Source organism: Haliotis rubra, unplaced genomic scaffold (assembly GCF_003918875.1).
Source record: "Haliotis rubra isolate DU_JTF1 unplaced genomic scaffold, ASM391887v1 Scf282, whole genome shotgun sequence".
In the NCBI taxonomy this organism is placed as follows: domain Eukaryota; kingdom Metazoa; phylum Mollusca; class Gastropoda; order Lepetellida; family Haliotidae; genus Haliotis; species Haliotis rubra.
Genome location: NW_025766914.1, coordinates 331,628 through 358,960, shown reverse-complemented (window position 1 = coordinate 358,960; position 27,333 = coordinate 331,628). Strand labels below are relative to the sequence as shown.

Below are 27,333 nucleotides of genomic sequence, written 5' to 3'. Positions count from 1 at the left end.
CATATTTTAACGTCTTTTGGTTTTGTCGCGGTCGGGGATCGAACCCGCGACCTTCCGCTCTCCGGGCGGACGCTCTAACCACTACACCACGGAGGCGGTTCTCGAACATGGGGAAGTGGAACCGCTCACACAGCATAACAACACAGCTCATGCAACTTTCACTAGTCTCGTGTAAATAACCACATAGCACGATACATTCATGATACAGCGGAATCGAAACGTAGAAAGCAGTTGAAGATAGAGAGTTTGATAATGATGTGATGAATTACAAATATGCAATGTCTTTGGTGTTAATATGTAAGGATGTGTGTCATCCGGTAACACTGAAATATCCTGAAGGAGTTCCTCCTGCTTTGCTTCACATGCTTGGCGTACTTGCTTGGCATTACATCTTCCCCCCATCATTGATATGTCCTTAATGTGTTCATAAAACCCGACTCCTCTACAGGCTTGGTGATCTCAGTGTTATGCGCTCCCACTACCATTCATATGTCCTTAAGGAGTCTCCAGCCTGGCTCCTTCACGAGCTTCCCAGGGCTATTTCTTTTCAGGATTGGTGAACTCAGCACTATGTGTCTCTTGCTACCATTGACGTATGCTGAAGGACGTCCTCCATCTCGACTCCTTCACAGGATTGGTGTTCTCAGCATTATATATTTACGCTATAATTCATATATCCCGAAGGAGTTAACGTTCCTCCAGGACGATTCTTCCACCGGCTTGGTGTACTCAGCAGTATGTATTCCCACAACCATTTATGTATCCTGAAGGAGCTCCTCCAGTACGATTCCTCAACAGGCCTCTAGTACTCAGCAGTATGTATTCCCACAACCATTTATGTATCCTGAAGGAGTTCCTCCAGGACGATTCCTCAACAGGCCTCTAGTACTCAGCTGTATGTATTCCCGCCACCATTTATATATCCTGAAGGAGTTCCTCCAGGACGATTCCTCAACATGCCTCTAGTACTCAGCTGTATGTATTCCCGCCACCATTTATATATCCTGAAGGAGTTCCTCCAAGACGATTCCTCAACATGCCTCTAGTACTCAGCTGTATATATTCCCAAAACCATTTACATATCCTGAAGGAGTTCCTCCAGGACGATTCCTCAACAGGCCTCTAGTACTCAGCAGTATGTATTCCCGCTACCATTTATATATCCTGAAGGAGTTCCTCCAGGACGATTCCTCAACAGGCCTCTAGTACTCAGCAGTATGTATTCCCGCTACCATTTATATATCCTGAAGGAGTTCCTCCAGGACGATTCCTCAACAGGCCTCTAGTACTCAGCAGTATGTATTCCCGCTACCATTTATATATCCTGAAGGAGTTCCTCCAGGACGATTCCTCAACAGGCCTCTAGTACTCAGCAGTATGTATTCCCGCCACCATTTATATATCCTGAAGGAGTTCCTCCAGGACGATTCCTCAACAGGCCTCTAGTACTCAGCTGTATATATTCCCACTACCATTTATATATCCTGAAGGAGTTCCTCCAGGACGATTCCTCAACAGGCCTCTAGTAATCAGCTGTATGTATTCCTGCTACCATTTATATATCCTGAAGGAGTTCCTCCAGGACGATTCCTCCACAGGCTTGGAGTACTCAGCACGGTGCCTCCTGGAGATCGGCCCCCACGTGGAGTCAGGCCTCAGACAGGTGCGTACTCGCTGCCAAATAAAAGAAGATGCTGTAGGATTTACGGGAACCTAAATGATTGGCAGTGGCTATAAACACAATTCAACATACATGTATATGCATGCCGAAAATGCGTGTTATATTCCTGCACCTACCATTAAGAATTTGAGCAGTTAAGTTGATCAGTGGGAAGCAACATCAAAAGGAACACCTATATGTGTCCATACTGGCATTACTTAGTTTTAGAACAGTTATTACAAGTCGCAATATATACAACTGACATTTATACCTACGTTTTTCTCACCTGAACCTTGTATGAGTTTCACATGTTGATTGTGGGAGCGTAGTACCTTTCTATACTGGTGGTGGTGGAATTGGGTTTAACGTCGTGCTTGAGAATATTTCACTCATATGATGACATGCATGCGTGTGTATGTGTACGTGTGGCTGCTTGTACTAACCCAGACTGGAGCTGGTTTTATAGTGCTAGCCCACTGAGATACCATGCCGCAGTGAAGCATGAATACCCCACTCAGACGACCAGTCCTTGTTGTACCCATTAATGCCGAGCGCCAGGCAGGGACCAACAAGTACCATAGTCTTTTGGCATGACGCGGTCGGGGATCGAACCCGCGACCTTCCGCACTCCGGGCGGACGCTCTAACCACTACACCACGGAGGCGGTCACCTTTCTATAGAGCTCCAGTAGGATGACTATATCTATTTGACTATTGAAGGGTTGTTTGCTATACCGGCTAAGGAGAGTCATAAGTCATCAAGTGGAAGATGGCATATTATGCCATGAGGGCTGTACGCATCGTTGTATGTTTTGTACGATACAACGCAAGACGCTGACTGTAAATTGTATTTAAGTCAAGTAGCGGTTACTGCAGGAAGAATTAAGTGGAACTGATTACTTGTGCGGAATTATCAATTTAATGCCCTACCTCAACAAATGTTCCCTTTGCCTTTAGTAATTCTTGTAACATACAAACTGGTACTGGTACTATTGAAACCAGACCGATGAAGAACCCAATAGCGAGGCCATATGTCGGGTACACGTAGTCGCCAAAGGTTGGAGCGTCGTAGTGAACGACTGTCAATACAAGGCTTATCTGAAACACAATTGATAAGGTTTACTTTTTATTCGGCATTGAGTGAGTGGCATTCGGATGGTATAGAGGGATGGATGGGATATGATAGATTGATGGATAGACGGATGGATGGGATGGGATGGATGGATGGATGGTATAGATGGATGGATGGGATAGATGGATGGATGGTATAGAGGGATGGATGGGATAGGATAGATTGATGGATAGACGGATGGTATGGGATGGGATGGATGGATGATCGGATGGATGGTTGGTTGGATGGATGATATGAAATAATGAATAGAAATAAATTCATCAACTTACAGTCATGAGAAATGGAGATACAAAGCACCAGAGTGTTTTCATGTACACAGGGGGTCTCCGTCCAAGCATCATCTCGATGTCGCTACTAAAACGGTCCGCACCTGATATGATATTACCAGAACAGTAAAATATTGGAGTGGGTGAGTGAGGGAATAGGTCCCTGCGCTGTGGATCAAAATACGATAAGTGATCGCAGAATATCTACATCGTTATTATACAACTTGTATAATTAAGACAAATACACTGCCGCAAAAAATATAGTATACACTAGAAAATTGGATGTAACAAAAATAAAATAAAAATGCAATCAAGACGAGACTCGGCCGAAAACATTCTGGAATCGTGTGGAGAAAAAAAAGATACAACAAATACAACAACACGCCATCGACTAACCATTTCTTGTCAGGTTCACTTTTAGGCAACATAAAACATGGGTGTATACTTAGGTGTATCCATAAGTGTATTTGATATGTCAAACTTCCATACCGTATACGGCACGCTGAAGACCCGGGCTCCATTCCCCACATGGGTTTAATGTGTGAAGCCCATTTCTGGGGTCCCCCGCCGTGTTATTGCCGGAATATTGCTAAAAGCGGCGTAAAACTAAACTCACTCACTCCATACCGTATATCCATCCGATGATGACACACTCCATGATCCCAACAAGAAGGAGACTGAAGGTCGCCACATACCAGTCGATCAACACGAACAGATAGATGCCGCCCTTTAAAATACATGTATAGCAAACGAATGGAAACAGTTGAGTTACTTGTACAATCTTAAAAAGAAACAAAATAACAACAAAAGTAACAACCCAACACACATACCCCCTCCCCTAACTCCTCAGTACACCCTCTCGAAAAATAAACAAGAAAAAAACATTCCTGTATAAGTATACATCGAAAATATTATTAAGGAAGAGTGTAATGTCAAAAAGTTTTATTTGAAAATTTAAGATTGTCTCAGCTGATTTTAGTGACACCCATCAGTCGTTGTATACAAGTATTTGTGTTGTATACAAGTATTTGTGTGTAATATTCTTTTCTATTACACATACAGAGCTAATTTGGCAAAATTGTGAGCTAAGCAAATAAGGGGATTCTTGACCTCGAATCCACGATGATAGGTTTCTTGCCAAGCCAAGGTGACGGAACTAAGTGACATTTTTTTTATTGCGCCTGGTGCGTTCAGGATAGTCTTGCATAAATACAGATATGACAATATTACGGTTACCGTCCTACACACTCTGTACTATAATGAAGGTTTTCTAAGAAGGTAAAGGTGGAACTGGGATATTAGAAAGAGCTGTAGCAATACAGTTCAATACCTTTGTAGCAAGAACGAGACCAACTATGAAACAGAAGACACAGGCAGTGCCAGTCACCAAGCTTCGTCTTTTATTGAGTTGGTGTGGGAATGTGTCTATTAATGCTGTCACTGCCGTTTCAAAAGTGGCGAACTGAAAAATAAACACACAACACATGGAGCAGATTCGGCACCGTGGATAATTCAAGAACCAAGCCAACCAGGTGTTCTAAGAAAGAGAGGACTAGACTAATGCTGAGTCTCTGAATAGATATATAATTTTGATATAAGCAAACAAAGTTTTTTAAATTGAAATGAGGTGAGGTGAAATTGGGTTTAACGTCGTGCTTGAGAATATTTCGCTCATATGACGACGTGCATGCGTGTGTATGTGTATGTGTGGCTGCTTGTACTAGCCCAGACTGAAGCTGGTTTTATAGTGCTAGCCCACTGACATACCATGCCGCAGTGAAGCATGAATACCCCACTCAGACATATTATACTGACTCCGAGCCGACCAGTCCTTGTTGTACCCATTAATGCCGAGCGCCAGGCAGGGACCAACAAGTACCATATTTTAACGTCTTTTGGTATGACGCGGTCGGGGATCGAACCCGCGACCTTCCGCTCTCCGGGCGGACACTCTAACCACTACACCACGGAGGCGGTCTTAAATTGAAATGAGACCAAGTGAGAAATAAGACTGAGGAAATCCTGAGTTGCTTCGTTTAAGGCTTTGGCATTGCAGAAAGAGCTAGGTGGAAGGGAAAATAGTGCGGGTCTGAGTGAGTTTAGTTTTACGCTGCACTGAGCAATATTCCAGCTATCTGACGGCGGTCTATAAATATTGAGTCAATCCAGTGATCAACAGCATGAGAATCAATCTACGTAATTGGTAGACTAAGAGAACACAGACGGAGCACATCCATTCAGGTTACCTCGGAGTCCACTCCCACGGTGACAAGCATGATGAAAAAGATCGCCGCCCACAACTGTGGCAACGGTAGCTGTGCAAGGGCTTCCGGGTAAGTCACGAAGCCAAGACCAGGACCTGAAGAAACAGATACACTCACAAGCCACCATGGAGAACACACATGAGTACAATGGAATAACGGAAATGATGTCGAAAGTCTCCATTTGAATTTCTTGCCTTGAAGGTGTAGTTAATGGTGCACTATGCTGAATATTCTGACCTGCTTTGACAACCTCTGACACGTGCACCCCTTTTTTCTCCGCCATGAATCCAAGAACGGAGAAGATGGCGAAGCCTGCGTAGAAACTCGTCCCCTCGCTGAGGAATGTGATGATGACAGCATCCCTAGAAGTTGTAACGATGGTTTCAGACACACAATGAATATGTTCTGATTCCACTCCCAGATTTATATATTTGTACAGTCCCTGGGAGGACGTGCTAAATTCATTGTTACACAACGATTAGGGGCGATGGGGTAGCCTAATGGTTACAGTGTTGGCTCGTCACGCTGAAGACCCGGGTTCTTTTCCCCTCATGGTCACAAGTTCATTTTTGGTGTCAGCCGCAGTGATATTGCTGGAATATTGCGAAAAGCAGCGTAAAACTCTCACACTCAATATACAACGATTACCAACTAAATATTGCATATGAAGCAGTCGTTATAAGGTATAAAAGCTTCCCACAAAACGTCTGGAAACCATGACACATTCAACATGGTGGATACTGTTGCGACAGTTTCAATATTGTGTTTGTTGGGCAAAAAGCCAGGGAGACAGAACATGCAGTAACGACATTAAGCATGAGGGAACATAATGGGTAAAGGATGAATATAAATATACCTGTAGCAGTTGTTGGAAAACTTGTTGTAGCTGGCCATGGTGTGGAGGCCGCCCCAGGTGACGCCGAGAGAGTAGAACATCTGCAGCATCGCCTCCAACCACACCTGGAAAAGATGTTAAATCTGGATTAATATAACTGGATTATTTCATTAAATGTCCGTATTTGGAGGAAGGTAGATGACACGATCACACACAGAAGAAGGGTGCATAAAGCCTTTGCTCCAATCAATGATCAAATCAAATCTATCTATGTATTTTCACATTATTGTTTCCTGTTAAGCACGCTGCAAGAACACATATCGAACAAATATCAGTTAATGTCAACATAGACGGTCGTTGATGATGATGTTGTTGTTGTTGTTCATGATGATGATGAAGAAGAAGAAGAAGAAGAAGAAGAAGAAGAAGAAGAAGAAGCACACCTGGAAGTCAGCAAGTCGACTAAAGTCTGGCTTGATGTAGTAGATGATGCCCTGCGTAGCTCCCGGCAGCGTCACGGCCCGGATGAGGATCAGTGTAAGGAGTATATAGGGCAGGGGAGCCGTCACGTATACCACCTGGAAATAGTCACAGTGATCATAACACCTGCACTACCAGGCAGCATCCAGTATGCAAGCTACAACCCCATGTGAGTGAATATGGTGTTACGCCGCCGCTTTCAGCAATATTCAAGCCATATCACGGCGGGGGACACCAGACATGGGCTTCACACATTGTACCCATGTGAGGAATCGAACCCGGGTCTTCCGCGTGACGAGCGAACGCTTTAACCACTGGGCTACCCCACCGTCACCCTTGTAGACATACTGCGGATATATGGAGACGGGTGTCCGCATACTTGATTGTTCTACTTCTTTTACACATTTCATTGATTTTCTTCTTCTGTCAGATTTCATCTCTCAAATATATTGTAACATATACTCATGCCAATAATGGTTGTCACCCCCTCCCCCCACACCTCACACCCCCACCCACAACCCTCTCCAATCAAAAAAATTGAAGGGGGGGACAACCATTATTGGCATGAGTATATTAGTGTCTCTGTGTAGCGAGGCATACCATTATTATACCGTTGACCTAGTATACCGTCTGTATAATACCTAATAATGTGTTACCAATCCTGCCTGACCGTCGCTATTACCCCATATCATACATGTTATATTTTACCATCGTCTAACATCTTCATCTCCGCTAACAGCATCCAAGGCTACCTGATGTATTTGGGTACAGATGAACGATGTTTTTGTTTAAAAATACAAATATTACATGCAACTTGAAAATAAGGGGAAAGATTATATACATGTTCCACATTTGGACCTATTACACCAAAACGACAACCAAACCCATTCTAAAGCAGCTGTTTTTAAAAACAAGTGAAAGACTAAGGTCATTTCCACTGCTTGCGGCGCGGGTTTCCTAATTGTGGAAGGTTTTCGGAGTTGCGTCCCTTGGGTACGCCAGAACCTGATGAAGTATTCCGGCTAGAACCCGTGCTCATGGGTTTAACGAATAAGGTAATGTGTGATACCTGCATCAAGTCAGGTTTTCCTTCACATTTAGCCGATACGCCGGCATACAACAGGAATAATGTTCCAAAAGGCGTGTAATCACCCCGGCTACTTGTCAGCATCAGCCTCACAAAGCGTATTGGAGCTTATGTACAAATAAAACTATGGTGGTTATTCATCCCGTGATTAAAACCCAACATTTCCGTAGATGGTTTTACGCCGCGTTAAGCATTATTCCAGCAATATCACGTGGGGAGACACGAGACACGCTTCACACATTGTACCCATGTCGGGAATCGGTCTTGACGAGCGGATGATATAACCATTAGGGTACCCCACCGCCACTCTTGAAGAAGGTGGAAGATTCAATACGTCATTGGATATAATGACGCCTTCGTCTCCAGATTCCACTCGAAACTCAGTCGATTGTAGGGACCAGGTTCAGGAGGGGACATTAGAACAAATTATTCAGTACTGGTATTGTTCACTGGATGCCATACACAGTCAGGTATGACAGTCTTTGTACACCGACATACCTCGATAGAATCTCATGCGTATCTTGCCATAGGTTAAACACTTGTATCTGAAGTGATTCCTGAGAAATCGAGTAGCCGATAAAGGTGTAAATGACAAAAGTCAATACATGAGTAATAACTCGAAGGGTTAATGCAGTCAGGTCAAATGTCACCTTTTTACAACAGCGCCGTGTACATAGACATGTTTTCTGGACGCGACAACAAATAGACACAAATAGTCACATGCGGGCGTTCACTGACATTCAGGCACTACTCCCGGTTCCCGGTTCCCGGCTCCCTTTACGCGTGCCACCTTGCCATATGCGAGACGGGGCCCAGCACTCTCCTACCCAGAGTTCCATGCGGCAAGCCAGCATAGTACCTCTGCCACAGGCCAGAAAAATGTGACGATTCGTCACATCTTGCAATGTCCATTCAATATATTGTACAGATTTCTTTTACTCTTTTATTTTTGACGAGTCTACACATCTAACTAAACATCTTTAATAGAATGGTTTAGTTTCACTGAGAAAATATCCAAAAAACATGTTACACTATTTCGTTTTGCGTAGCGATCCTTTGTTTACATAGGTTGTACGGCTCCACGTGCTGTCATCGAAGCTGATGGAGAGCAAACGATGCAGCCAGTTTGATATCGAAATGTGTACTGTCATAGACCTTACTGTCGCAGTTGTGGAAGAAAATAAATGTAACAATGTAAAACATTATGAAGAGAGCGCTGAAAAGCTTTCGTGAGTCCAGTCTCTTCTTATTATGAATATGCGCGTTTGATTACAAACAAGAGAAAACTCCGGTCACGTGATATGCAAATTAGCCTGTGGCAGTGATGTTATGTTAAGTCATCGCTGTGCCGGAGTGTGGGGGCCCAGCATACTTCCTCTACCATATTTCCGGTGACAAGCGTATATTCAAGAACTAGTTCTGGTTCCAAATTGCGCGACCGCCAAATATGGCTTTACTAGACCGGACCAAGTGTACGTTGTTTGTCACCGGAAATACTAAGGTCTCGTGAAGTACCGTGACCTGTTTGCGGGCCCTATAGCTATGGGGCCCGCAAGTAGTTCACGGCACTTATATGTTTGAACATTTGAACCTTCTGCTCAAACCCCTCCGTCTGAACCTTTGTCTAACCTTTCCGACAGATTTGACACCTTTTATCAAACAGAGAAATATAAGGACCCATGCAGCGAACAATGCGAGAGCCATATGCCACTGTATCCCTCCCATGTCGTGCAGTCCAGCAGAAACACGCAATGTGTTGTACCTGAAACAATTTACTGATAATATTCAGGATCACTGCATCTGAAAATAAGAGGTAATATCACGGGCATGTTAAACCATGTAGAGAAAATAGAGCCTTGACGTCTGTTGTGATAAAACAAAACAGCATCCGCCTAATGCTGCAAGCTAAATATAATAAGCATTTCCATTTCCACTACTCTTGTAAACACATACAGCACTTTTGGAGGACAATTTCATATTTTTAATACATTTTCTCAGGTTGTACCCACAACCAGATAGTGAAATTAATATGCAGTCTGCTTTGAAAAATATGTTGTGTTAAGAATTTGGTATGCTTTCACAAAAGCGAAGGGAAAAGTGTTGTCGCAGCAAAATTCACGATATTGTTCTAACATGACGCCCTACCATTACATTTCCACTGGTTTCAGTAAGTGGGTAATTATAAGTTGTACTTACATCCAGAACTCCTCTGCTGCTGAACTGGAGACGTTGGAGTTGCTGTCGTTGCTGTCGTTGCTGGGGTGTGTGCTGACGTTCCCATACGTTGTCACAGCATCCGTGTAGCTGACGTTGTACACAACGCTGGCATTGCCCGTCGTTATGTTGACGGAGACATCTTGTAAGTCCCAGGTAGTACATGCGGCTGTGTTCCACCAGTTGGAGCAGGTGGTCCAGGGCAGGACAGGGTAGAAGGACATCACCAGGTAGTACAGGACCCAGGCAATGATCAGGTTGAAGTAGAAGGCGCAAATGAAGGAAGCGATGCTCATCACATAGCCCAGGCCTGGAGATGGCAAGGCATCATTGTACTATTGATTACTTGAGCAATGGAGATGGTAAAACCTGATTTTACCAATGATTTTACCATTGATTCCATGCGTACTGGAGAAAGTAAAATATCATTCTACCATTGATTCCATAGAAAATGTATGTACTGGAGATGGTAACACCATTTTACCATTGATTTCATACGTACTGGAGAAGGTAAAATATCATTGTGCCACTGATTTCATGAGTACTGGAGAAGATAAAATATAATTTGCTGTTGATTTCATGCGTACTGGAGAAGGTACACTGCAATTTTACCATTCATTTCATGCGTACTGAACATCAATTTGCCATCGTCGGAATGTGTACTGGAGATAGTTAAACTTTCTCCTAACAATGATTGCATGTGACAAAAGAAAAGTGAACTTAAGTCCATTAACCTAATGGTGAGAATATGTCATATATAGTGCAATAATATCATAATGTTCGTATTTTGAAGATCATAATAAGGGGTGGTGGTTACAACATAACAATTGTAGTGCCATAAACTATAAATATAAGGCAAACTGCCATTAGCTATCATCAGATATACTCGGATACATTCATATGAGATTTACAAAATCTTTCCCGCATAATACATTTCCCTGTCCAAAAGGTATGAGAAAACTTCATGCGAGTCCATTATACGATTCCAATGATGGTATAAGCACAATGTAAACAAGTCAATATACACATGCAGGGCGAATGTCCAATTAATGTATCAACTTACCTTTGAACAACGGGCAAATGCTCCACACATGTAATGCCCCGCGTCCAGAGAACTGACCAATGGCGATCTCCATGAAGAACAGCGGCAGGCCCACCAGCACAAGGCAGACCAGATATGGGATCAGGAATGCCCCTATTGAAGACAGACATTTCAGTTGTTCTTTCCATATTTCATTTCCATTCATTGTGTGACAACGTTTTTCCGCTATCAAATTACTAAACGAGCCTTTGACAGATACTGAAGGTATCTAAAGAGATATTATTACATCAACGCATTGATCATAGCACAACAGGGAATCGGGAGAATCCTCCCCCCTGAGTAACCGGCTTAGTAGCCTTACACCGTGTGACGCTCCACAAAAGTAGTTTCACCATATCTGTGAGTGAGTGAGTTTGGTTTTACGCCTCTTTAAGCAATATTCCAGCAATATCTCGGCGGGGGGAGATCGGGAATCGAACCTGCGACCTTTCGCTCTCCGGGCGGACGCTCTAACCACTACGCCACGGAGGCGGTCCATTGACACCGGAACAATGATAGTATGTACAACATGCAGGTACTTGTATCTAGGTGAGTGAGTGAGTTTAGTTTTAAACTGCTTTTAGCAATATTCCAGCAACATCACGGCGGGGTTACCAGAAATAGGCTTTACACATTGTACGCATGTGGAGAATCGAACCCGGGTCTTCGTCCTGACGAGCGAAGGGTTTAACCACTAGGCTGCATTCACGTCAGTGTGGCTGAAAACTTACGCATCCTTGATTTAGTTTTGTTGGTCAAAGTTCGAGACGGGGTCAACAGATTTCGCCTCCATACCTCAATGAGTGTCATGAAATTCACTGATCACATAGCAGTGAAATGTCTGACATTGTACATAGCTGTGTCGTACAATGCTCTTCTGACGGGATATTTTATTCAAGAACTCGTGTCCAATATTCTGCATACTAGGACGAACATCATGGACAAAGGAGACATGTACCCTTGCCTGACATTTCACAATAGCGAATATAGCTATACAGCTCGGGTGTCAGGTCTCGGGTGTCACACATAGGGTTGTATGAATACTGAGTGGTTTATGCTATAAAAGTTGTCTCAGCACAGGGCAGAAGAAAGTTGTTCAAACCTGTTAGACAAGTCTTGGTCTGGTGGCTTCACGAGTGAAATGATAGCTCAACCGAGGTTGATAATTAATGCGTCGCACAGTTAATTCGGATCGCTAGGTTTCGTATTGGTGTCATTGTAGAGTCACCCCGACGGAAATACGTCCAACTGTGCGACAAGTGCTCGTGGACACATCTCCATAGTGTCCTTTTGTAAAAGCAGAGACCAGATCTATCATATGGTCTCTGGTAAAAGTAACGAACTACAGTCCGTTTGAGTCAGAAACGGACCGATGAATTGCAAATTTTATCAGTGTACAAAATTGCCACATAAATATAAATAGTACACATGTTTATCATTAACTAATACCCAACAGCTTTCTTATATTTGAACATTTTCCGGACTCCACCAAACAAGTTGTTTAAGAAACTATCATCATTGAAAACGCAAAAGTTGTTATCTGTTGCGGCGGGGTGAAACCGCAGAAACGGAACAGCCAGTCATGGGGGGGACATCTCAAAATCTATTCCGGGAGACCTGTCGGTTCCTCGTCCGTCGTAGTGTCATAGTCACGACTTAAAGGGATGACAAGTGGTGCCACAGTTGCCAGTTGTAAGCCATCCCGAGACCAGTAACCTTGTTCAATGACGTTAGCTACCTTGTTGACACAGTTTTGACAAGTTTCAGTCGTGATTTTGTTAAGGGATTCCTTAACCAAAACCTCTACGTCACGTAATCTAAAAGTTGTGTTTGATCTGGCAACATCTCCTTTGACAATACCCCATATCATTTCAATGGGGTTAAGGTCACAGTGATAGGGTGGAAGTCGCAGAATATCGTGACCCTTACTTTTTATGTAACTGTCAACTTTGTAGAAAGGTTCACCTTTGTGGGTTTTTATGATCTCATATAGCTGAGGCTTCGTTGCCTGTGAAGGCCGTGCGATCTGAAATTTGTCGAGCCATGATATGATATCACCTTTTCGACTGTTCGATGTCGGGGCTATACTGTCGGGGTCCTGCACCCTGTGGTATGGTCCATTACGATAAAAGACTTCTCTGGTAGAGCTGGTACCAACTTGTTTTTAACCCAATCGAGGAAAACCGCACCATTCATCTCGGAATGGTAGTCTCTGTTATCTGTGGACTTTGCCCTGAATACCAAGTCGCAGCCTTGGAGAAAGCCTTTGCTGGAGCAACCAGCATGGCGAATGATTAGTCTCTCTCCTTTCCCTAGAGGCAGCCTTTTACGTGACCCCTTATCACCCCCATCGGGTACCCACTGACTGCTGGCAGCGTGCGAGGCACTGACCCAGGTCTCGTCCAAGTATACTGGCTCGAACCCTTCCTCGCGCTTCTTCTTTATAACCCTTAGAAAATTATTTCTCAAGCGAACGATATCAGGGCGTTCACAGAGTACTGACCTGTTCTCCCCCGAAATTGTCTTATGACGATACCCGAAAGAGTGTAAGAGTCGCCAGAGTGTGTACTTTGATACTCTGAGGTTGTGTTCTTGCTTCAAATGCTTTTTTAAAATTTTCAGCGACATGTATTTGTTTTCAGAATGGAACTTGTTGATAGACTGCCTTACAAGGTTCTCTTGAAAGTTGTCCAAATGTTTTAATTTGTGTGATTTTGACACGACCCCTACCTGCTTCGCATCACCCTCACAATGTTTGTGTTCCAGAACATTTGTCAGTACCCTTGCTGATACTCCTAAAGTTTTTGCTGCCCGCTTACGGAATTTATTAATGGCATAAAATGGTTTGCCCCTTTCGGCTTCAGCACGGAAAAAAGCGTACACTTTAATCATCAAATGTTTCACGTCAGCATTGAACTTCATTTTTCATCAGGCATGTGTATCCCCTGCACGACGAGATAGTGGCTGTTCGGTTTCTGTGGTTTCACCCCGCCGCGACAGATAACAACTTTTGAGTTTTCAATGATGATAGTTTCTTAAACAACGTTTTTGGTGGAGTCCGGAAAATGTTCAAATATAAGAAAGCTGTTGGATATTAGTAAATGATAAACATGTGTTCTATTTATATTTATGTGGCAATTTTGTACACTGATAAAATTTGCAATTCATCGGTCCGTTTCTGACTCAAACGGACTGTAGCATGAACGATGTTGAAAATTAATGCGTGGCACAGTTAACTGGGATCGCTAGGAAACACATGTCCACAGTTTCCCTTTGTAAAAGTAACGACATAGCTTAAAAGATGTTGAAAATTAATGCGTAGCACAGTTAATTCGGATCACTAGGAAACACATGTCCACAGTTTCCCTTTGTAAAAGTAACGACCCAGCTTGAATAATGCTGGAATTTAATGCTTGTTACAGTTAATTCTGAAAATTAATGCGTGGCACAGTTAATTCGGATCGCCAAGAAACTCATGTCCACAGTTTCCTTTTGTAAATGTAATGAAATTTGCTTGACAGGTGCAGAAGATTAATGCTTGTCACAGTTAATTCGGAAAGCTAGGAAACAAATGTCCACAGTTTTTTGGTAAACGTCATGAATCCTTACGCAGCTGTTTGCAACAACCATTTCACTTTAAGGACAGTTTTTCATGCCAACGATACTCTAAATTCATAGTCAACTAAATTTACCGCAAGGCCATATCATATCACGTCAATGACGCAGGCAAGTTATTTCTGTGTGTTTTTGTACGTTCATGTGTGTGTGCATGTGTGCGTATTTGCGTGTGTGTGTGTCTGCATGCGTGTATTTGTCTGAGTGCTTGCGGGTGTCAGTGTGTGTGCGTGTGTGTCTGTGTACGTGCATGTATCTCTGTCTGTCTGTCTGTACTCTGTATACATGCGTATGTCTGTCTGCATGAATGAGTGTGTAGGTGCGTGTGTGTGTAGATATGCAGATGGGAGTTGTATCAGTACACGATGAGGTGAATGTATACAGTAATGCCCTTAATTTCGATTTCTTACATACTTTAAGGTGAGAAACCTATCTCAGATTATTGTTATCAAACGTGTGTGAAACCGAATTCTAGGTCCGTGACAGGCTACGTATACTGTATGGTGACGACTTAAGGCCAGGTTGTGACTACTTTTCGGACAAATTACCCTTGCATTTGTCGAATTTCTCTACAATAAAAGGACGAAGCTGTTTGGTTTTAGAGCGTAATTACGCGTTCTTTTATCTTATCCAGTCTACATTGTCATAATCACCTTGATTATCCACAGATATGGTGGGGCCATGGGGTAGCCTTGTGGTTAAAGCTTTCGCTCGTCCCGGCGACCCGTGAAGGTCAGGGTTAGAATATTGATCTTCAGTAACCCATGCTTGTCGTAAGAGGCGACTAACGGGATCGGGTGGTCAGGCTCACATGTCATCGGTTCCCAATTGCGCAGATCGATGTTCATGCTGTTGATCATTGGATTGTCTGGTCCAAACTCGATTATTTACAGACCGCCACCATATAGCTGGAATATTGCTGAGCACGGCGTAAAACTAAAACTCACTCACTCACTCGCTCGCTCGCTCGTCCCGCCGAAGACCAATACACCAATACCGATTACTCAACAACAGGAACATGCATCCTTGAAGCCTAATGATTGGTTTGTTGTAATCGAATATTAAGACATTAAAGTTACAAAATCTTTGAACGTAATGTAGACTGACCTCAGCTGTATGTTTTATGGGTTACATTTGAAAGCTTTGAATCATTTTGCAAATTTAATTATTGTTCATTATCTGAATTGTATATGCAAACCATATTTCCCAAACCTAACATGTTTCAGTATTTCAGTAATATCGTGGCTAAACTAATAGTACATTAATAATAGACACTAAAATATGTTAACGTATGAAAGAAATTATGACCATTCATAACCATACAATGTGAAAATGGGGTGTAGATCACCAGCAGCCAAGGTAAGGCCACCACGCTGGGGGCTACGAGGACTTGGGTGGGAATGAATGAAAGAATGAATGAATGAATAAATGAATGAATGAATGAATGAATGAATGAATGAATGAATGAATGAATGAATGAATGAATGAATGAATGAATGAATGAATAAATGAATGAATATAAACTCACACAATCAATCATGTATAGTACAACACTTATACCATGGCCCATCAACAGTAGACTATCTGCTATGATGTTGTGCAATTTCCACTTAACGTCTGGATGTGTAATCTGTCATCAGTGAAACCGTAAGTACTGTAATTAGAAACTGATGTATGTGTATATTCAGCATAACTTTCGAGATTGATATCAACAGAGATGGCCTCTGCCGACTAAAGAAAGTTGTTACAGTGACAATTGCTCTTAGGCTAATGCCATGTAACAGTACTGAAATATTCAACTGATGCTCCGTCTTGGGTAGCGTATTCGTCTAAGGCGTTTCGGGATGAAGATTTACGAGTTCGTGAATCAAGAATCAACATAAATACTTACATTCTGTTTTGAGATATGTTTTTTTTCTTACCTCCACCATTTCTGTTACAGAAGTAGGGAAATCTCCACAAATTTCCAAAACCAACACAATACCCAGCCAAAGACAGAAAAAAATCCATTTGGTTGGACCACTTGATTCTTCCATTTTCGGTAACGTCGGTTTCAAGTGTGGTGACGTCGTCGCTGTTCTTGGTGTTCATGTCCAACATGGGGATCTCCCCTTCAGTATCGAACGTCTGATCCATTTGCCTTGTTGTGTTATCTGTTGGGCGGAGTGGATGGCGTACCCATTCGGTGTTTTGACTGGATTAGTAACGCCTACAGATGACCTAGTTCCAGCTACGGGCAGTGTGTGTGTGCCTGAAAATGTACCTGAGCCTTTTTGAATGGACCTCCAAATCTGAGGCATGATGCATTCATGCATAAACGTGTATAGTATAACACCACTCCGTATCTCTTTGTACACTGTTTCTGACGTCGTATATGGAGGGTTGTGATATTATGGATGCCCTGGAACTAACAGAAAGTCAGATAAACTCTCATGCAGTTATAGTTCATTCGATATGATTGTTCAAACTGCCATACAATATTTCACCCGACAGGTTTTTCGAACTGTCATGCAATGATATTTCACCCGATACGTTTTTCGAATTGCCATGCAATACTATTTCACCCGATACATTTGTTCGAACTGTCATGCAATACTATTTCACCCGATATGTATGTTCGAACTGTCATGCAATAATATTTCACCTGATACGTTTGTTCAAATACTGCACCAGCGATACCTTCGAAAGCATGTAATGAACAAGTAATACATTAAGCAGTTATAAATTGTAAAATAATATCCCTTGCCGTATGCCCACATGTTCCATCTTCAAACCCGATCAGGCCACCCAGGCTTTCAACGAGGAAGAGCTTGTCATTGTAACTTGATCACACTCAAGTGTTCGTGATCGTCTGGAGTAAGATCTTCCCATATATATCTCTGACACATCGAAGAAAATGGAACCCAAACATAATGCGTTTGACCGTGTAATGAACTGACCGAGTTTTACCAGCAAAATCCCCGACCATACCATACGAGGTATTATGTCACACCCCATGACACAGGTTTTGGGGCCATTTTATATATATTTTCTTTTTGTAACTTGAGTAGCACCTGTAGTCAGCGATGGATGAAGTTAATGCGAAGCGAAGACGCATTCCTAACCTGTTTGACAAGAACGACACTGTCACTTGTGATCTGAGGCGTGAACTAGGGAAGCCCAAAACAACAAAAACACTAATTTCTAGATGCTATTTTAAAAAATATAACATACCAATTTGACATTTCAAAATAATGCATTTGCTGATACAACATTTTTATTGCCCTTACAATTTACACATAGTACCTTGACATTCACTGCGGAACCTTCAATTTTTTATGAGGTTATATCCTTTTCGCCACATTTCACTTTGAATTTTCAACATCACCTTGAAAGTTCAATATATTATCTCAAACTTTCAGAAAAAGGGTACAAGCGAGTCCGTTAAGTTTACGCGTTCGGTAAGTCTGCGCAGCTGCAATAGCGTACTTCCGTATAGACTGTAAGTATCGTCTGCTACTACATTTAGGCTTGAAATCGGGACATTTCTACAAGGGACTGGCTTTTAATCACTAAAGGTAAGTACAAAGGCATAACATTTAAAAAATTTAAAAAGTAATTATGAACGAGACTGAACTACGAAAAACATCAATGTACATACCTGCCACGCCCACCCACATCGCTGACAAGTTCATGGTGACCTGTTGAATATTCATACAAGTACCCGACACCTCCATGGCAAAATGTAGATTGCTCACGGATGTAATTCACAGTAGCATGTATAAACTTGTGCAGTCAATAAAGTATGTACTAGCATCGCTGTCTCATGTATTCAAGGACAAAAAATGTTCGCTTTTTTGTGAACGTCCGCCATTTTCTCTAGCCGGATTTTATGCGCATCAGTTGCTGCGCAGAGTTACCGGACAGCAGGCGATGTCGTCAGAACACCGGTAAGGTCAACTGTATGGCATAATGCAACGTTAGAATCTTGTAGTCGTCGTATTATTATACGGTATTTATATTATACTTATATTTCTAGGTAAATATGATCCATACCAGCGTGTTTATTCATGTAAACCACAAAAAATAAGAGACGTTAGCTGCCGTGTTGCGATCGATGTGCTTAGGTGCGCAGACTTACCGGATGGCATTGTACAGATATGGCCGCAGTGGACCTCTTTAGTGAACACAGAAATTCTGCTGTGGTGTGAAAAGGGGCGTCCAACAAAAGCTGGTCAAGGAATCAAACGCCGCTTTTATGCTCGTTCAGTGTTAAAACAGTCACGGCCTCAGTAAAGCTTACAAACGGTTTTCTGGTAAACATGAGAAGGACGCTTTCATAACATTGTGTCCGTTGCGATTTCAGTTTTTGCTTATGTGTTGTTAATGGGTCGATGGGGTAGCCTGGGTGGTTAAATCGTTCGTGCCTCACGCGGAAGACCCGGGTTCCATTCCCCCATAGGCACAGTGTGTGAAGCCCATCTTCTGGTGTCGTCTGCTGAGATATTGCTGAAATATTGCTAAAAGCGGCGTAAAACTAAAACTCACTCACTCGCACTTATGACGGGTGCCACCGATGGAGCAGGATATACTCCTTTTCCTTAATGCTCGTTTGATATCATCACTTCATAAACGCATGATCATGATATTGTCGAATATCCAATGTGTTTTGTCTCCTTTTATCCATTGATTTCATAAATGCTTATTAATATTCAAAACCAAATTAGCTTATCCTCAATAGAAAACTAACCAAGTGGAATATGTGATTTAAACCAATTTGAAAATTTCATAATATTCGTGTGAAAGTATATAGATGTCCAAGTGTACGCGAGGAAATCGCACGCTTCATTATCGGCTTCCACAACAAAGATATTTTACTGAAAGGCAAACGAGTGAAGAAAGTGTGTTTGTTTTTTAACGCCGCGCTCATCAATCTTCCAGCTGTATGTCGTCAGTTGGTACTGTATGACGTCAGTTGGTAAATAATCCAGTATGGACCAGACAATCCAGTGATAGGCATTATGAGCCTTGATGTACACATTTGATGACATGCAGCAACCAAGTCAGCGAGCATGACGCCTCTTAAGACAAGCATTGGTTGCTGAAGACCAACTGTAACAATTCCAACCCGGATCGTCACGGGTCTAAAGATTTCATTGGCTGATATGTGATTCTCATCAACTGCGAATATACGTGAGTGAGTTCAGTATGTGAATATACAGTTTTAGCTCTTCTTAAGGTAAACTGTACAACAATAAAAATATTGCACATATTGTTAAATGTTTAATAATCAACAATCTGTAACAAGCATTGCATTAGTAACATTCTATTTGGGTACAGAAAACGATGACTTGCCAAAAAGTAATCCTCATCGTCTTCGTTTAAGTCATTGGATTAGGGGGGCGGAGTACGTAGGGTTAGGGGGAGAAGGTGAGAGCGGTCGTTGGACACACTAGATGGGGCAGGGAATGCATGACATACTCCAGACGAAGGAACAATATTTCTCAAATTTTACCATGTGAGGAAATTTACATATCCGAGGCCCATATAACCAACGTTTAAAATTTACGTGTCATTTAGCCGCCACATTTTGCATTTATTTCGTATTTCATGAAACAAGAGAGCATTTGTTCGCTTACATTTATAACGTCTGAAATAATTGTAAATGTTGTTCATTTATGTTTAACTGTGTTCATGTTTGTTTAAATATAATAATTATATTACCACCAATGGCTCGCATCGACGTCAGTGACATAATTGGTCACAGGCATAAAGATCCATTTTACCTACACTTCATCGACGCCCTGCACTGAATTGCTATCAGCTCTGAGGCAGAGGCTTACAGAGAGCACAGTGATATAAGAATTTGATATGAAATAACGATATAAGTATTTAATAAGGCTAAAAAATGCTGAACGTGTGGGTAAAATACCCACATATATCCCGGACTACCACATATATTCTTAAAAGAAGAACATTTTCCTTTAAGTGGATTTGAAAGCTGTGCCACGCCATTAGGCCATTATGGTTTTATCTATCCATCTACCTTGATTACATTTAGTGGAGTGCATATGTTCCCGGTTGACCTTAAAACCCAGAAAGGATCATATTCACAACAATTATACGAATGTTTAATGCTACTGACTGTGGCACACAAGCATAGGCGGGTCCCCTTCCTTTTGTCCTGAACGTTTATTAAGTGACCATTGATACTCTCGAGAAAATGGGTGGAAATGAACTGTGAACCCCTCTTTCTGAATTGTGCACCCCTCTTTTCTCAAACAGCTGTATCAGCCCCTGACAAGTGTTTTTTCTTTTATATTTTCGTGTATTTTCCAAGTTCATGCGGCATCTAGATTGTCATTCTGGTATGTCAATTCTGATAATGTCATTCACGCATCATCCATAATGCTTTCTCTTATCCTTCATTACATGCACAACTTATATTGATTTTGTCAGTGACTGAAAAGTTCACTGTTGCCATTGGGTGAATATATGTATATTGAGTACCCAAAGGAAACCACTACATCATGCATTTCAAGATATAATGTTCCGAAAATAAAAATATAAACATAACTGTAAGACTTGTCTCATCACCAAAAATGAATCTTTGCTTGCTGCATGGTCCCAGGCAGTGGATCGTTTGGTAATTCTTAATTGTTCAAAAGATATCATGACCTGATATTATAGTCACGGGTACTTGTTAGTAACATAATTTCATCTCTGTCTCTGTATTAGAACCGGGCATTTCTTCTCCCTGTACCCGATGACTGACATCGCTTAATCGCCATTGGGATACGATGACTTGCATCAATAGAGTCAGCGAGCCTGTCAGTCCGATAATGTTAATCCTTTCTGACGAAAATCATAATTTTTTTATGTTGCTGAAGATCAAGTCCAAACCAGATGTTTCTAACATGTTTGTAACCTTTGAGACAGGTTAATGAATATATGTCAAAGTATGCCTAGGGGCATAGAAGCCCGTAATTGATTAGAGGTAAGTCCCAATACTTAAATGTCAGCATGAAAGGGATTTGACACAATGTATGTCGTCAATTGCAGCTGGTCTCTTACAGCAAGAACTGTAAAAAACACCATTGCCTATCATCACGTTAGGCTATTAACTCAATGTATGTCGTCAATTGCAGCTGGTCTCTCCATAAACTGTCTCTTACAGCGAGAACTGTACAAAACACCATTGCGTATGATCAAGTTACATGTAATCACAATCAGCTATTCAATACATATACTTTACTCCAGATATTTGCAGCTGTGTACGATGCATTTGAAAATCTAAGCGGAAAACGTTTTCGTGCATTGATGAACAGTCATTCTCTATGACTTGTCATAGAGACCCAGAAATGTAACCATTAAAAAATACTTATAATGCAAGGCTAATATAGTTCAGCAAGTATAGATGTCTTCAGTAACGTCAAACAAACTTCTTGCTTCTATTACACTTAAGAGAGATTCCTTGTATTATGATCGGTTCAGATACTCAAGTAAGGGCCCCATCATGGGTTAAGCTATTTATGCCTTGATAACCAGGCTCAACTAAATGACGCGACAATATCATTAGGCTAGCGTAACATGAAACGATGAACGTTCGCTTCCATTATGCCAGTATACCTGACAATTTCAACAGAAGTTAGAGAGAGTTCACTAAGGATACGCATATCTCCGTTTCAAAGGGACAACTCATAAAAACAAAACCTTTTGAAATTCCCATCCACGTCCCCAATGCTCACAACCGACTAGACAAACTGACCAACCAAAGGAATCTTACCGACATCCAAAGTCAGGATACTTACAGACATTTTACCCCTTACCAAAACTTGGTGATGATATTTTTCATACCAGTTGTGGAGTAAATCGTATCTGTATACATCGTCTAAGGACATTTATTTCGCGTCATAGGAATTCCCGATAAAGATAACCAAGCATATTTTCTTAAAGTAATGTGTAATAAGACACGAACCAAACGAATACCCTTTTTGTACATGTTACTTGTATTATGTCTAAGAAGCATTTGATAGGCACATACATCAGATACAAAGCAAGGCAAGCTCAGTAACCTAAAATCACCCCCGTTACTCCATCTCCACGTCCTGGCGAATCAGGATATTTACAAATTGACTGAAAATGTCAGTGCCGATAATATCATGTATGTCCGGCATATTTCAAAAGTCTATAACTCAACAGATATGTTGTAAGATAGACAATGCATTTATTCCGTTATGTTCAAGCACCGACTACATGGAAATACTTCCTGTAATGACCAAACATTGCAAGCATTTGTCATATAAATATCTAGTTCCACTTGCCAATATCATTTTCATGGGTTTTTGTTTGTGTGTTTTTAAAAACCACACTCAGCAATATTCTAGCTATATCTCGGTGGTATGTTTACAATCGAGTCTGGACCAGACAACCCAGTTATCAACAGCATGAGCATCGATCTACGCAACTGGGAACCGATGACATGTGTCAACCAAGTCAGCGAGCCTGACCACCCGATCCCGTTAGTCGTCACTTACGACAAGCATGGGTTGCTGAGGACCAATTCCAACCCTGATCTTCGAGGGTGCGTTTACCCTAGACATCCCGCACAATAACCAGACGTCTTCTTCTCAGTGGCATAGGGTGCCACTGTTCACTACCTGCACTATATGTTCAAGATATACTTGTATCCCTTCCATAACCTATATTACTCAGAATAGGACGCTTCCTTGGTGACGGGGGTCCGACTCGACAATGTTATGCAGTATTATAAATCAGAGGAAAACGCCAATCGGGATGTGTATATGTATATGTTTTAAAAACATCTAAATGCGAATATTGCTCTTTTGTCTATACAAAAAGTCAATATGAATGGTTTTAATTTGTGGCTTCAATACGCAAAATACGCATGTTTCGTCGAATACAATTCGTACACCACGAGCTTCGAGCAATTTCTGACGATGCGACCTCTGACATAGAGCATATCCAAAGCAAACGTTGAGCAGTGGATGTGTTAAGGGATGGCCACCTGTGTGATACCCAGATGAATGTTCCCAGGTGTAATACATGTATTGGTCACACGATCCTACACCTAAGAGTTGCTGGCTGGTAGTTAGGAGGGTACAGTTCCTGATTGTGGAGCATGAACTCGCACGGCTATCAGCTATTACCTATCTCATGCACTGTACGCTTCTTTAACGTTGTATAAAATGCCAGTGGGGGGAATGCAGATTGTCTGCCCCTGACCTCGTTTGGGGACCTTACTCCATGACGCATGGCTGAACGAGCTGTCATTCATGTCATTAAATACAAAATTAATGGATTTTATCATCAGAATGAGTGAAGAATAACTGACAAAATAGATTCCATGTATATGTTAATTGAAATCAGGTTTCTCACATACATATGTTTTATTCATGAAGAAATGGGACACCGTGCAGAGATGAAAGGGAGGCACAATTAATCCATAAGGCTGGTACAGCTTAACCGTTGCAACAAATTTAGCTGTACACTCTCTCCATGTACGAGTAGTTCAAGGTTTATTTGTTGGTTGCTTAACGCCACACTTAGATATATGCCCTCTGTATGGCTACGGTCTGCAAATAATCTTGTCTGGACAGGACAATCCAGTTATCAACATTATGGGCATCTACTCAATTGAGTAACACTCCTGCCAGGACGATCAGGGCATCGGTTGTAGTTGAACAAGTGTAGTTGAACAAGGAACATGCTTGGCAAGTGTAGTCAGCTGAACAAGGAACACACTTGTCAAGTGTAGTTGAACAAAGAACGCGCTTCGCAAATGTAGTTGAACAAAGAACGCGCTTCGCAAATGTAGTTGAACAAGGAACACACGTACACTTGGAAAGTGTAGTTGAACAAGGAACGCGATTGGCAAGTGTAGTCAGTGGACAAGGAAGACTCTTGTCAAGTGTAGCTGAACAAGGAAGACTCTTGTCAAGTGTAGTTGAACAAGGAACACACTTGGAAAGTGTAGCTGAACAAGGAACACACTTGTCAAGTGTAGTTGAACAAGGAACGCGCTTGTCAAGTGTAGTTGAACAAGGAACGCGCTTGTCAAGTGTAGTTGAACAAGGAACGCGCTTGTCAAGTGTAGTTGAACAAGGAACACGCTTGTCAAGTGTAGTTGAACAAGGAGAACACTTGTCAAGTGTAGTTGAACAAGGAACACGCTTGTCAAGTGTAGTTGAACAAGGAACACGCTTGTCAAGTGTAGTCAGTGGATAAGGAACACACTTGTCAAGTGTAGTTGAACAGGGAACGCGCATGTCAAGTGTAGTTGAACAAGGAACACGCTTGTCAAGTGTAGTTGAACAAGGAACACACTTGTCAAGTGTAGTTGAACAAGGAACACGCTTGTCAAGTGTAGTCAGTGGACAAGGAACACTCTTGTCAAGTGCAGCCGGAAAGGTAACACAAGTGTCGAGTGTAGTTTAGTAATGTGAGGTGAGGTGAAATTGGGTTTAACGTCGTACTTCAGAATATTTCGCTCATATGACGACGTGCATGCGTGTGTATGTGTATGTGCGGCTTCTTGTACTAGCCCAGACTGAAGCTGGTTTTATAGTGCTAGCCCACTGAGATACCATGCCGCAGTGAAGCATGAATACCCCACTCAGACACAGTATACTGACTCCGAGCCGACCAGTCCTTGTTGTACCCATTAATGCCGAGCGCCAGGCAGGGACCAACAAGTACCATTGTTAACGTCTTTTGGTATGACGCGGTCGGGGTTCGAACCCGCGACCTTCCGCTCTCCGGGCGGACGCTCTAACCACTACACCACGGTGGCGGTCTAGTTTAGTAAGGAACTAGTCGAGTTCAGTAAGCATCACTCGTTCGAGATGAACTTGAAGTAGCAGCATTCGGGAAGAGTATAAATGAAACCGTAAATGATGCCGACAAACCATCTTAAAACAGTGTCGATTGTAAGATTCCGTCCATATCAACATTATGCTGAGTGAGTGTAATGTGTATGGTTGGGAGATATCAGTACAAGTTACTTCATATTTTATTATTTTTTAAGAACTCTCCCATTTTCTCACTAACTGTTGTGAGATACATTTCAATCTGTCAAGAGTAGTTATTGCACTGTTCACCTCGAAGGAACTGCTGACCTCATAGGAACTGCTGACCTCATAGAAACTGCTGACCTCATAGGAGCTGCTGACCTCATAGGAACTACTGACCTCATAGGAACTGCTGACCTCATAGAAACTGCTGACCTCATAGGAGCTGTTGACCTCATAGGAACTGCTGACCTCATAGGAGCTGTTGACCTCATAGGAACTGCTGACCTCATAGGAGCTGCTGACCTCATAGAAACTGCTGACCTCATAGGAGCTGTTGACCTCATAGGAGCTGTTGACCACATAGGAACTGCTGACCTCATAGGAACTGCTGACCTCATGGGAGTTGTTGACCTCATAGGAACTGCTGACCTTATAGGAACTCCTGACCTCATAGGAACTGCTGACCTTATAGGAACTCCTGACCTCATAGGAACTGCTGACCACATAGGAACTACTGACCTCATAGGAACTGCTGACCTCATAGGAACTACTGACCTCACAGGAACTGCTGACCTCATAGGAACTACTGACCTCATAGGTACTGACCTCATAGGAACTGCTGACCTCATAGAAACTGCTGACCTCATAGGAACTACTGACCTCATAGGAAGTGCTGACCTCATAGGAACTAATGACCTCATAGGAACTACTGACCACATAGGAGCTGCTGACCTCATAGGAACTGCTGACCTCATAGGAACTACTGACCACATAGGAGCTGCTGACCTCATAACTGCTGACCTCATAGGAACTGCTGACCTCATTGGAACTACTGACCACATAGAAACTGCTGACCTCATAGGAACTACTGACCACATAGGAACTGCTGACCACATAGAAACTGCTGACCTCATAGAAACTGCTGACCTCATAGAAACTGCTGACCTCATAGGAACTACTGACCTCATAGGAACTGCTGAACTCATAGAAACTTCTGACCTCATAGAAACTGCTGACCTCCAAGGAACTACTGACCTCATAGAAACTGCTGACCTCATAGGAACTACTGACCTCATATGAACTGACCTCACAGGAACTGACCTTATAGGAACTGCTGACCTCATAGGAACTAGACCTCATAGGAACTGCTGACCTCATAGGAACTGCTGACCTCATAGGAATGTTGCACCTTACATAGTGTTGTTTTGGTTGTATCAGGTTATGAGATTGCATGGTCATTGATGACAACTGTGAATATGTGAAAATAATGGAATATTGATGTGAGAAATGATACCGGACATTTTTAATTTTACAGATCATTCCACACCCAAAGAAATGCTCACATATTAAACAATTGTAGCCAGACATATTTGATCGAATACATTTGAGATACGCCATGAGCAGGAACATTGCTCATGCTTAAAAATTAGACCTAAATGTTTATGTTTTATGAATACCTTGCATGAACAATTGGGGCTTCAGACAGACGTTACTTTTGTCTGTATTGTTTCTTGGTATTTTGGGTGAAACTGGTCATGCAATTGACGCGTTGTGAAATCATTTTTGGTCGGCATTTTAAAAATTTGTGAGTAACAATGAAGGATGGATGTATTTGTGGAGCTGGTTGACAACGGTGTAAGGATCTATACCGAAAAGTCGCATCATAAAAGTGCTTCGTAAATGTATCC

General features: G+C 42.1%; 3 protein-coding genes across 3 annotated transcripts in view; 1 reads left to right on the top strand and 2 right to left on the bottom strand.

The window, feature by feature from the left end:
- The window catches only part of LOC124281308 (sodium-dependent proline transporter-like), a 62,393-nt gene extending 45,624 nt beyond the window's left edge, over positions 1–16,769 (bottom strand). Inside the window, exons 1-13 of the mRNA XM_046717331.1 lie at positions 16,556–16,769; positions 11,001–11,132; positions 9,920–10,247; positions 9,353–9,485; positions 6,600–6,734; positions 6,178–6,281; positions 5,559–5,683; positions 5,304–5,416; positions 4,388–4,519; positions 3,685–3,784; positions 3,061–3,161; positions 2,590–2,757; positions 1,553–1,674 (exon numbers count right to left, since the gene is read on the bottom strand). Coding sequence (XP_046573287.1) covers positions 1,553–1,674; positions 2,590–2,757; positions 3,061–3,161; positions 3,685–3,784; positions 4,388–4,519; positions 5,304–5,416; positions 5,559–5,683; positions 6,178–6,281; positions 6,600–6,734; positions 9,353–9,485; positions 9,920–10,247; positions 11,001–11,132; positions 16,556–16,769 — 1,907 coding nt within the window. The remainder of the gene's footprint in view (positions 1–1,552; positions 1,675–2,589; positions 2,758–3,060; positions 3,162–3,684; positions 3,785–4,387; positions 4,520–5,303; positions 5,417–5,558; positions 5,684–6,177; positions 6,282–6,599; positions 6,735–9,352; positions 9,486–9,919; positions 10,248–11,000; positions 11,133–16,555) is intronic.
- LOC124281326 (sodium- and chloride-dependent glycine transporter 1-like) overlaps positions 1–27,333 on the bottom strand; it is a 182,996-nt gene that overhangs the window by 71,663 nt on the left and 84,000 nt on the right. The gene's annotated exons all lie outside the window — the stretch shown is intronic.
- Positions 17,699–26,725, top strand: LOC124281307. The gene is made up of 2 exons (XM_046717330.1): positions 17,699–17,777; positions 25,740–26,725. Exons 1-2 carry the CDS (start codon positions 17,699–17,701, stop codon positions 26,723–26,725), a joined length of 1,065 nt encoding a protein of 354 aa, XP_046573286.1.